Source organism: Pristiophorus japonicus, unplaced genomic scaffold (genome assembly GCF_044704955.1).
Source record: "Pristiophorus japonicus isolate sPriJap1 unplaced genomic scaffold, sPriJap1.hap1 HAP1_SCAFFOLD_2006, whole genome shotgun sequence".
NCBI classification, from domain to species: Eukaryota; Metazoa; Chordata; class Chondrichthyes; family Pristiophoridae; genus Pristiophorus; species Pristiophorus japonicus.
Window position 1 is genome coordinate 22,993 of NW_027251701.1, and position 12,452 is coordinate 35,444.

Here is a 12,452-nt window from a genome sequence, read left to right on the forward strand (position 1 = left end):
GTCATTGAATATATTTAAGGTGGAGATAGACAGATTTTTGAGCGATAGAAAGTAAAGGGTTATGGAGAGGGGGGAGGGAAGTGGAGCTGAGTCCATGATCAGATCAGTCATGATCTTATTAAATGGCGGAGCAGGCTCGAGGGGCCAAATGGCCTACCCTTGCTCCTATTTCTTATGTTCTTATATAAAAGGTGTGTTTTTTTGTACTTTACGCTATTTGGTTTTCTTTCTAACCATGTGGTGTTGTTTCTGTGCCCTTCCCCAGCTCCCAGTTATGAGATTGAACTCGGCTGTGCCTTGGGGGTGACGTTGCTGATACTGGTCACGTCAATCATCGTCTACCACTTCTGGTGGATCGAGATCATACTACTTTACCGGCTATACTTCGGAACCGATGAAACAATAGGAGGTGAGGGACACTGAACGGTGGGCGAGGTGTACTGTTTAACCTTAATTTACCTTTTTGAAAAGATCAGAATTTCCAAAAAGGTGGATCCAGGGAACGAGTGCAGAATTGCAGGTGACACTTCTGTCGCCAGCACGGTGTACAAGCTGCAGCTGCTCACGTTGAGCACCCAGACTTGACTCCCATGCTTTTCAACATGTTTATGTAAAAATCATTCTCCCCTCCTGTACCCTTCTCGAAGTGCTAACTCCTCGCTGACACTCGGCCAAATGTAACTCACCCAAATGTTGGTGGTTCTTGTGGTTGTTGGCAGATTGTTGACTATAGCAACCCAGAGCCTGTCCTTCTCCTAGTACACACACACATACACAGTCACTCACCTTTCTCACTCTCTCTGCTGTGGATCAGTGGGCAACACTCTCGCCTCTGAGTCGGAAGGTCGTGGGTTAAATCCCATTCCAGGGACTTGAACACACAAATCTAGGCTGGCAGTCCCAGTGCAGTACTGAGGGAGAGCTGCACTGTCAGCGGTGCTGTCTTTTGGATGAGACGTTAAACTGAGGCCCCGTCTGCCCTCTCAGGTGGACGTAAAAGAAGAGCAGGGGAGTTATCCCCGCTGTCCTGGGTATATATTTATCCCTCAATCAACATCACTAAAACAGATTATCTGGTCATTATCACATTGCTGTTTGTGGGAGCTTGCTGTGTGCAAATTGGCTGTTGCGTTTCCTGCAGTGCCACAGTGACTACACTTCAAAAAGTGTTTCATTGGCTGTAAAGCGCTTTGAGTTGTGAAAGGTGCTGTAGAAATGCAAATCTGTGTCTGTCTTTTATCAGCATGACCCCTAGATCACGGGCCAAGCTGAGTCTTTCCTCAGCCCTTAGCCCAGGGGCACTGACGTCAGTCAGGACACCCCTCCTCAACACTGTCTAGGCTGCAGTCCACCAAGGATTGAAGCCGACTCCCTTTGCTGTGTTGAACCATCGGGGATTTCTCTCATTCTTCGATCACCTCTGGATCAGTAGTCCAGTAACCTATTACGTTGCCGTACCCCGTGTACTCGACTGGAACAGGCACAGGAAGGGTGCGCGATACAAGGCTTTCGCACCCAAGCATTGAACGTGTTTCTCTGTGCCTCCCTGTTTATTTTTGTGATTCACAGATGGGAAGGAGTACGATGTCTATGTGTCGTATGCAAGGAATGCCGAAGAGGAGGAGTTCGTCCTGATGACCCTGCGATCCGTTCTGGAAAACGAATACGGTTACAAAGTCTGCATCTACGACCGGGACAGCCTGCCTGGTGGAAGTATGTATCAGAGTGAACAGAGGGGAGGCAGTTCACTGTCCACTTTTCCTCCCTACTTTCATTTCCTCCCCACTTTCCCTCTCTTCTATCTCCCGAAAGCATTGACTCCCACTTCGGGGGACTTCCCCGAAGGCAGTGACTGACTGAATCGTGATCAGGAACAAGACGCCTATTTGGATTCCAGCCTCTTTTTTTTAAAGACAGTCCCTCAGAGTCAAGGATGACTTGCTTCCACACTAATGAGTTCTCAAGTGACTGAGGAGTCCAATGTGGGACCTGCAGTTTCTGTCACAGGTGGGGCAAACGGTGGTTGAAGGGAAGGGTGGGTGGGGTGCTTGGATTGCCGCACGCTTCTTCCGCTGTTGACGCTTGGCTTCACCTTGCTCTCTGCAAAGAGACTCAAAATGTTCAGCGCCTTCCCGGATGCTTCTCCTCCACTTTGACCGATGTTGGGCCAGGGATTCCCAGGTGTCAGTGGGGATGTTGCACTTTTTCAAGGAGGCTTTGAGGGTATCCTTGAAGCGTTTGATCTGCCCACCTGGGGCTCGTTTGCCGTGTCAGAGTTCCGAGTAGAGCACTTGCTTTGGGAGTCTGGTGTCACGCATGCGAACAATGTGGCCCGCCCAACGGAGCTGATCGAGCGTGGTCAATGCTTCGGCGCTGGGGATGTTGGCCTGAGCGAGGACACTGACGTCGGTGTGCCTATCCTGCCAATGGGTTTTGCGGAGGCAGCGTTGATGGTACTTCTCCAGTGCTTTGAGGTGCCTGCTGTACATAGTCCATGTCTCTGAAGTCCCGACCCTTCCCTAACCTGTGTTGTGACCCAATCGTGACACGCTCTTACCACTGGCCACGCTGAGGCGAACTATCTCAACGCAGGTAGACCACTGCACCTTCTTGGATTGCCAGGCTCAACTTTCACTCATTGAATGCTTCTGCCTCTCCGCCTCCACCTTGGACCTGGTGGTGAAAAGCATTCCCCATGCGAGAAGGCCCCAAGTTTGCTCCCTTGTCTCTGCTGAGTTTGTCACCTGGGCTGTAACTCCGCCGATGCAATTGGCCTCAGCACCTGGGAAGGCGATAAACCCTACAGAGCACCTGGAACATAGGAACAGGAGGAGGCCATTCATCCCCTCAAGCCTGATCCGCTATCCAATTACATCATAGCTGATTTTTTTTTCATTCACAGAATGTGGGCAAGGCCAGCATTTATTGCCCATCCCTAATTGCCATTTCAGAGGGCAGTTAAGAGTCAACCATATTGCTGTGGGTCTGGAGTCACATGTAGGCCCAGACCAGGTAAGGACAGCAGATTTCCTTCCCCAAAAGGGCATTAGTGAACCAGTTGGGTTTTTACGACAATCTGCTGGTTTCATAGTCACCATTACTGATACTAGCTTTATATTCCAGATTTGTTTTAATTAATTGAACTTAAATTCCCCAGCTGCCGTGATGAGATTTGAACTCGTGTCTCTGGATCATTTGTCCAGGCCTCTAGATTACTAGCCCAGTAACATAACCACCTTTGATCACACCCACAACTGCTGGTCAATGCCCCTGCTAGACAATTTGTATGTAAGGACGTTTGGTAATTACTGGATCAGGCTATAGTTTCTTCTAAGCTTGTTCTTCTGACTGTCTCTCTCCCTCTCTAGCCTAGGCTAACAACTGGAGGGATGCTGGTCCCTTAGCACCTCAAGGAGAAAATCCAGGAAGACAACTTACTTGTTGAGAGTTGGTTCTTTTCATTTGATGTAAAGGTCTCAGTTAACCTATTGGTTGTGGCACCGCCTTTGTGACATGCTGGCTGAGAGATTCAATCCCAGCCACCTGCCCGAGTTGGGATGTGTCCAATTAGCTCTCTTGGATTGGCCCTTTGGGAGGGAGTGTCGTGCAGTGGTGAAGCTGCAACACAGGATTACATGCATACTAAACAGCAGCAGCAGTGGGCAATAGACCGAGCTGAGCGATCTCATAGTCAACGGATCAGATCAAAGCTCTGCAGTCCTGCCAAATCCTATGGTGGTGGACAATTATTCAACTAACAGGAGGAGAATGCTCCATGAACATCCCCATCCTCAGTGATGGTGGAGATCAGAACACGTGCAAAAAACATGCTGAAATGTCTACAACCATCTTCAGCCAGCAGTGCCGAGTGGATGATCCATATTGGCCTCCTCCTGAGGTCCCCACCATCACAGAAGCCAGACTTCAGCCAATTCGATTCACTCCATATGATATCAAGAAATGGCTGAGCGCACTGGATACAGCAAAGGCTGTGGGCCCCGACAACATCTCGGTTGTTGTGCTGAAGACTTGTGCTCCAGAACTAGCTGCGCCTCTAGCCAAGCTGTTCCAGTACAGCTACAACACTGGCATCTACCCGACAATGTGGAAAATTGTCCAGGTATGTCCTGTCCACAAAAAGCAGGACAAATCCAATCTGGCCAATTACCCCCCCCCCTCCCCCTCCCCCCCACCCCATCAGTCTAGTCTCAATCATCAGCAAAGTGATGGAATGGGCTGTTGGCAGTGCTATCAAGACGCACTTACTCACCAATAACCTGCTCACCGATTCCGCAAGGACCACTCGGCTCGACCTCATTAGAACCTTAATCCAAACATGGACAAAAGAGCTGAATTCTAGAGGTGAGGTGAGAGTGACTGCCGTTGCCATCAAGCCCAACTGGTCTATGTCGGTATTTATGTTCCACACGAGCCACCTTCCATCGCCCTTCATCTGATCCCATCAGCATAACCATCTATGCCTTGCTCCCTGATGTCTTACCTAGCATTCCCTTAAATGCACCTTAACTACTTCTAGTGGTAGTGAGTTCCACGATCTCGCCATTCTTTGGGTAAAGAAGTTTCTCCTGAATTCCCCGTTGGACTTATTGGCTTGGATTTTGCGGTCGGTGATGAAGGAACAGTGCTCACCATTCACTACGCTGACAACAGTCCACAGAGTTTACCCATGCTTTTAAGCGGAGACCTGCTGTCGTAAGGCATCTGATCGGGGATCTGTGGTGTGTGTGATCAAGGCAAGCAACAGTGTGGCTCTTCAGCCAATCAGATTGAAGAATCCTCACTGAGACACGCAGAGTCTAAACCAGGATGTATAAATTAGATTAAACCATGTACAGAGAGTGCACTAAAGATTGGGAAAGAAAGATGAGACTAAGAGAGAAAGATAACAGAAACGGACAGAAAAAGTAAAAATAATGTTTTTCTAATCTTCAACACTAATTAAATTCTGATGGAATGAGACTCCACACTTGTAAAGTTCAATTTTCTGGGCCAGAGAGGTTGTTTGGCAGTAATTATGACTTATCATGTTAAAAATTCACTTGCACCCAGTTCGAACTCTTTCTGACCTGTTTAGTGGGTAACTAGTGGGCAACTTCACGCCATTGCATTGATGTCCATGCCGAGTTTATCAGTAAGGTTTTGTTATAGCGCAGGCTGTGAAGGAGCAGGGTAACTCGGACCACAACTTCTGGATTCCAACATTTAACTGCACACATGCAGATGCCGTCTGATTTGCTCCATAATAAGGGTGAACGCTGATGACCTCATTCTCGACGCACAATACAGGCCATTAGTGACTATCTTGTAATTTATGACCTCTGGTTTTGGACTCCCCACAATTGGAAACATTTACTCCTTCCACGTCTACCCTATCAAACCCTTTCATTATCGTAAAGATCTCTATCAGGTCACCTCTTTTTTTTTTTCAAGAGAAAAAGTGTCCCAGCCTATTCAGACTTTCCTGATGAGTATTTCCTCTCAGTTCTGGTATTAACCTTGTGAATCTTGTTTTGTACCTTCTCCACTGCCTCTACATCCTTTTAATAATATGGAGACCAGAGCTGCGCACATTATTGCAGGCATGGTCGAACCAAGGTTCGATACAAGGTTAACATAAGACGAGAGGGCAGTGTAGGTTCGATGGTGTGACTGTTGACCATTGATCATCATCTTCCCCTAACATCTCCATCTTTTATTTCTTAGTCATCACAGACGAGACGTTGGCCTGCATGTGGAGAAGCAGGAGGCTGGTAGTGGTGCTGAGCCCGAACTACCTGCTGAATGGTACGCAGGCACTGTTGGAGCTGAAGGCCGGCACCGAGCGCATGGCCAGCACCGGCCAGATCAGAGTTATACTGGTGGAGCTGATCCCGGTGAGGAAGGTCAGCCACGTGGCTGAGCTGAAAAGGCTGAAGTCGGTGATGACGACCATCAAGTGGAAGGGGGAAAAATCGCAGGATCTGAGGAGCCGGTTCTGGAAGCAGCTTCGCGTCGCTCTGCCCACCAGGAGAAAAACACAGACATCCGAAAGGAGTGCCAGGCTCGTGTACACCAACCTTGATCCGGGCGCGCAGGACGGGGACTTGCCCTGTCCACCCATTTCCGAGAGCCATTTGGTCGCCAGTGAGTGTCTGAATACCCAAAGACCAGGCGGCGGGTGTAACGTTTCTGAGGACTCCACAAGAGAAGCCAAATCCTCAATACTTTGCTGAACGTTAACTCTTTTTTAAAAACATTTCTACCAGTAGACAATATTCCTTTTTGAAGTTCTTAACTGGACCAAATCAAAGGAGCAAAGTTGCAGGTCTTCTCTTCAAACTGTCATCACACCCTTCATGATGGAGAGCTTGGCAGAACGGGGTGCGTGGGTGGAGCTTGTAAATGTGAAGGACATATTCCATTCCATCTCATCTCATCTCATCCCGATGAGGATCTTTCGTCTGTGTGAATGCCAAGTGATAGCGTTCCACTGATCACCGATCATCAAAGGCTACTGACCCTTCGTGGTATCATCAGATAGGTTTGACCCAGGTCGGACATTTGTATTCATCCTCCCAGAATTCCTAGGACAACATCCAGCGGTTTCTTAAATGAATCCAGTGCCTAGACCCCAACCGCGTTTCTTCCGTTAATCACCCGCTACGCAAACGGCAGCTGCTCCTCATTTGCTTTTCATTCAGTCACAGCCTCTAAATTCAACCAACAAATCAGATTCCAGAACATTGCCCCTGAAACTTGACTATTGAACTGATCAGATCCCAGAACCATCTCAGACTAAACTGACCATTCATGTTCCACCAAAATGCAGCCATCATGATAGATCCTCCCTATACCCAACTCTTAATGTGCTACGGTTTAGACAATGTTAAGTAATGATCAGAGAAGAGTTGCAAACTTACTCATAAACTTCCCCACCTTGCCTTTCAATTGCTCCTATGTCCTTACCCCCTGCCACCCGCAACATGCAGTCAACAGCCTCGACCCTGGGTATGCCCTGCCAACGTGCAGATGGCTGCAGCCAGTGTAGGTTCTGGTCCAATTCAGGCTCAACGTGAAGAACATAAAAGTAAAAGAATGAAGGGAAATGCCTGCCGTCGATTCCATCCCATCATGGGCCACCTCATCCGACTGTTCCCCACTCTCCCCGTTCCTCCTCTCCAGTTTGACGAGGTGCACGAGTCATCAGGCCCTGACTTGGGCCGTTGAAAGAAATCCGAGAGGAGCCAGCAGGTTGGGATGGGGAGTGGGCAATGTGCCCCCTTTGCTCAAGGAGGCAGAGAAGAATAAACTGTAACCTTGGACTAGTTAGTCAGATCTCAGTTGTGGTCATACTTTTAGAACCTCTATCTCCAGGCCAAATAATTTAAGTATTTAGGAATGCACGGTGTTGAAAATTGGGAGTTTCTGACTATTGGTCCACTGAGGGTTTATATATAAAAATGCTACCATTACAGTTAGATCTCAAGGGGTTAAATTCACCAAACAGAAATGTTACAGAATGTACATTGGCTCATCTGCCTCTAATCATTTTGGTATATGAGAATGGACGGAATTTAAACTCCTTCTGGATTTCCAGACTCAGAAGTATGGTCCCATTCATTTGAGAACAGGAGATGGTTTCTCGAGACCCAGACATGGGAGCAGTGGCTTGTTTAATTGGGCAGTGCAAGAGGAGTCGAGGGTTATGGGGAACCAGCAGTAAAGTGAAGTTGAAGCCAGGATCAGATCAGCCGTGATCTTACTGAATGGCCTACTCCTACTCCTATTTCTCATGTTCTTATGTAAGAGCTGGGAGAGGGCCAAAGGTCAAACAGCTAAATATCAAAGGAACATATGACTTTGGGCAGTTTCTGGGAGAAGACCTGTTGACTAGGAGTAAGCATGGTCACCTTAAGATAGAGGCAGTCAGGATCAGCAAAATTATTGACCTGGAAAGTGATATTTGGTCTAGTAACGGGGACAGTAAAGAAAAGACTTGCATTTATATAGCGTCTTCCACGACGCTTTTGAAGTGTAGTTACTTTTGTAATGTAGGAAACGCGGCAGCCAATTTGCGCACAGCAAGCTCCCACAAATAGCAATCTGATAATGACCAGATAATCAGATTTTTTAGTGATGTTGATTGAGGGATACATATTGGCCCCAGGACACCGGGGAGAACACCCCCTGCTCTTCTTCGAAATAGTGGAATCTTTTGCGTTTGCTGGAGAGGGGGGCCCCCCCCCGGTTTAACGTCTCAGATGGCAGTGTGGCATGTTTGTTATTTTATTATTTTACAAGGCGTGGTATTGAATTTGAGACTTACTATAAATGTTACTCTACTCGTTCACTTAAAACTTGTAAAATAAACCAGTTGGTTGATTTTTTACATTTGACTTCATTTCACTACATTGTTCATTAGTTCAACTAAGTGGAGGAGTGTGTGTGTGAGATTACAATAATTAGCTCATATAACATGCGGTTTTCATTGTTACTGTGCAGTCACACTATCGTAGGATTGTGCAGTCGAGGTAAACTCTCGATCCGCCTATGGGAGAGAGATTAGTGATGCTGAACTCAAGCGAATAACTCTTGAACACTAAAGGCAAGTCATGTTTGACAAATTTAATAATTTTTTTAAAGAGATTGGATGGATGAAGGGAATGCAGTAGATGTTAAGTGCATGTAGATTTTCAGGAATTAAATAAGGTGTATCTCAAGGAACTTGTCTGAAAAATTAGGCACATGGTAAGATGAAAAGTCAATCAACAGTGACTTGCATTTATATAGCCCCTTTAACGTAGTAAAATGTCCCGAGTTGCTTGACAGGAGCGTAATCTGACACAATTTGACACGGAGCCACAATAAGGAGATATTAATACAAAAGCAAAATACTGCGGATGCTGGAATCTGAAATGAAAACAGAAAATGCTGAAAATCTCAGCGGGTCAGGCAGCATCTGTGGAGAGGAAGCAGATTTAACGTTTCGGGTCGATGACCCTTCGTCAGAACTGGAGTGTGTTCGGAAAGAACAGATCCTTAAGAAGCACTGAAAGGGGGAGGGGAAGAAAGAACAAAAGGGAAGGTCTGTGATAGGGTGGAAGGTAGGAGAGATTAGAGAGACAAAAGGGATGATGGGCCGAATTGAAAGGGTAATGGCCGTAATTAGAAAAAGGTTAGTCTAGATCGGGTGAGAATGGCAGAATAATGACCAGCTGCTATTATCCTGTATAGACGAGGAGAAAAAAAAACACAAAATCGGAGGGGGGAGGGGGAAGGGAGCCAAAAATGGGCAGAGGTTGAACTCGATGTTGAATCCAGAAGGCTGTAAAGTGCCTAAACGAAAGATGAGGTGCTGTTTGTCGAGCTTGCGTTGAGCTTCGTTGGAGTAGTGTAGGAGACTGTGGTCAGAGTGGGAAAGGAGTGGAGAGTTAAAGTGACAGGCGACTGGAAGCTCGGGGTCACAGTTGTGGACTGAACGGAGGTGCTCCGCAAAGCAGTCACCCAATCTACGCTTGGTCTCCCCAATGTAGAGAAGACCACATCTTGAGCAGTGAATACAGTATACTAAATTGAAAGTATTAGGACAGGGAATAGTTAGGTTTTAAGGAGCGTCTTAAAGGAGGAAAGCGAGCGGAGAGGTTTAGGGAGGGAATTCCAGAGCTTAGAGGAGCGCAGGTATCTTGGGGAGGGTTGTGGGGCTGGAGGAGATTACAGAGATGGGGAGGGGCGAGGCTAATGGAGGGATTTGAAAACAAGGATAATAATTTTAAAATCGAGGCGTTGCTTAACCGGGAGCCAATGTAGGTCAGCGAGCACAGGGGTAATGGATGAACAGGACTTGGTGCGAGTTAGGACATGGGCAGCCGAGTATTGGATCACCTCTCGTTTACGTAGGGTAGAATGTGGGAGGCCAGCCAGGAGTACGTTGGAATAGTTATGTTTAAAGGTAACAAAGGTTGAGGAATTCAGCAGCAGATGAGCTGAGGCAGGAGCGGAGACAGGACGATGTTCTGGAAGTGGAAATAGGCAGTTTTATTTATGACGCAGATATGTGGTCGGAAGCTGATCTCTGGGACAAATATGACACCAAGGTTGCGATCAGTGTCTTCAGTCTCAGAATCAAGGATGTAAAGCACTCAATGATTTTTTTTTAAATGCTTGCGCGCTCTCGGAATAGGAATATTGGGATTTCAACTCTTGACTCCTTTATCGTTCAAGAATCTGTCTATCTCAGCCTTGAATATATTCAATGACCCAGCCTCCAAAGCTGTCTAGGGCAGAGAATTCCAAAGATTGATGACCCTCTTGAGAGAAGAAATTCCTCCTCATTTCCGTTTTAAATGGGCGACCCCTTATTCTGAAACTATGGCCCCTAGTTCTAGATTCCCCCCATGGGGGGAAACATCCTCTCTGCATCCATTCTTCAATTCCTGGAGACCCCAGGACAATCCTGGAGGGTTGGAAATCCTTCCCCTAAGAGCAGTGGGAGAAGTGAGATTGTGTCATTGTGGCTACATGTGTATGGGTGCGGTCCCTCCCTCACGAAGACACTATACGGGCTGGTCCACCATGTATGATGATCCACACAACCTATTTAGGCTAACCTTGCTGCCCTCTGTTAGGGGTTAACTGGATGGTGGGCTGGCCTTGGAAAATATGCTAAATCGGATAGAAGAACAACGGGATCTAGGGATACAGATTCACAAATAACTAAGTAGCGATGCAGGTTAACCAGGCTATAAAGTGCAAACACAGCACTCGAATTTACTCCTAGACAAATAGAATTCAAAAGTTATGTATCGGACCTTGGTTAAACCACATTTGGAGTACTGTGCCCAGTTCTGGTCTCCATATTACAAAAAGCATTTAGACACACTTGAGAACGTGCAAAACAGGTTTACAAGGATGAGAGGGTACAACTATCAGGAAAGATTGAACAGGCTGGGTCAATATTCTCTAGAAAAGGGAACATTGAGAGGTGACCTGATAAAGGTCTTTAAAATTAAAATTATGAACGGGTTTGATAGGGTAGACGTAGAGATGTTTCCACTTGGAGAGGATACCAAAACTAGGGGCCATAAATATAAGATGGTCACTAATAAATCCAATAGAGAATTCAGGAGCAATCTCCTTACCCAGAGAGTGGTGAGAATGTGGAACTCGTTACCACATAGATTGGTTGAGGCGAATAGCATAAATGCATTGAAGGATATGTATATGAGGGAGAAAAGAATAAGATACATCGAGAGCATGAGATGATGTAGAGTCGGAGGTGGCTTATGTGTAGCGTAAACATCAGCCTGGGCGAGTTGGGTCGCATGACCTCTTTCTGTGCAGTAAGATTGAGGAAGGAAATTCGTGTTCCTTAAAGTAGGAGACCAGAAGGTAGTGTGGGTGGAAGTTTGGAATCATAGAAATTTACAGCACGGAAGGAGGCCATTTCAGCTTATCATGTCCGCACGGCTGACCAAGTGCTATACAGCCTAATCCCACTTTCCAGCTCTTGGTCCGTAGCCCTGTAGGTTACGGCACTTCTGGTGCACATCCAGGTATTTTTGTACTCGTGGAATGTCCATGAGAAAATCAGTGATGCTGAAGGGACTGGGATCAATGGGCCGAATGTCATTCTCTACTCTGGACTGCATGGAGTAACTGTCCTGCTTCACCACCCCAGGAACATGCTGAGAGCATAGGCCACGGCATTGCACACTTTCAGATGTTTCCGGGATGGTGAGCAGGATTTTGCGTTGGTGCAAATGTCATTCAGTCCTCCTCCTCCTCCTCATCATCATCATCGGCAGTTCCTCGAAGTGAGGATGACTTGCTTCCATGCCAAAAAGGAATGAGTTCACAGATGTTTCAATGAAGGATCTAATATTCCAGATCCCAAACTACATCTTGGAGGGTGGAAGATGCCTGTGCTTGGATTTTTTTAACATATGGTGGCCATTGCACACCAGCCACCAGACGGACTTGACAGAGCTAGGTCCTGGTCTAATGGCAAGGGTTATCCAAGACGACTGGAGACCAGCTCTGCTGCACAGATCGAGCGCGCGCACATATCACAGTGTGGGCTGGCTCGTGCTGCCCCTGGACCCTCGCCTCTCCTGGACCCCGGTCACTTCCTTCTACAAACTCTTGCCGCTCCTTCGCCCCTCCTGCTGTGCCTGCCCACACTGCAATCAGCGACCTGACTTTGCAGCTGTCGCCCTCCTGCGGTGGTCTTGCAGGCCGGGACCGCGCCAATTTCCAGGCCAGGCCGCCGCACGCTACTCCCCCTAATGCAGTCTTTCATAGAAACATAGAAAATAGGTGCAGGAGTAGGCCATTCGGCCCTTCGAGCCTGCACCACCATTCAATATGATCATGGCTAATCACCTCAGTTACCCTTTCCTGCTTTCGCTCCATACCCTTTGATCCCTTAAGCCGTAAGGGCCACATCTAACTCC

General features: G+C 47.2%; 1 protein-coding gene across 1 annotated transcript in view; it reads left to right on the top strand.

The window, feature by feature from the left end:
* The window catches only part of LOC139244052 (interleukin-1 receptor accessory protein-like), a gene marked incomplete at its 5' end in the record, with an annotated part of 30,024 nt that extends 21,635 nt beyond the window's left edge, over nucleotides 1-8,389 (top strand). Inside the window, 3 exons of the mRNA XM_070870956.1 lie at nucleotides 266-409; nucleotides 1,570-1,713; nucleotides 5,725-8,389. Coding sequence (XP_070727057.1) covers nucleotides 266-409; nucleotides 1,570-1,713; nucleotides 5,725-6,233 — 797 coding nt within the window. The remainder of the gene's footprint in view (nucleotides 1-265; nucleotides 410-1,569; nucleotides 1,714-5,724) is intronic.
* Between the last annotated feature and the right edge of the window lie 4,063 nt (nucleotides 8,390-12,452).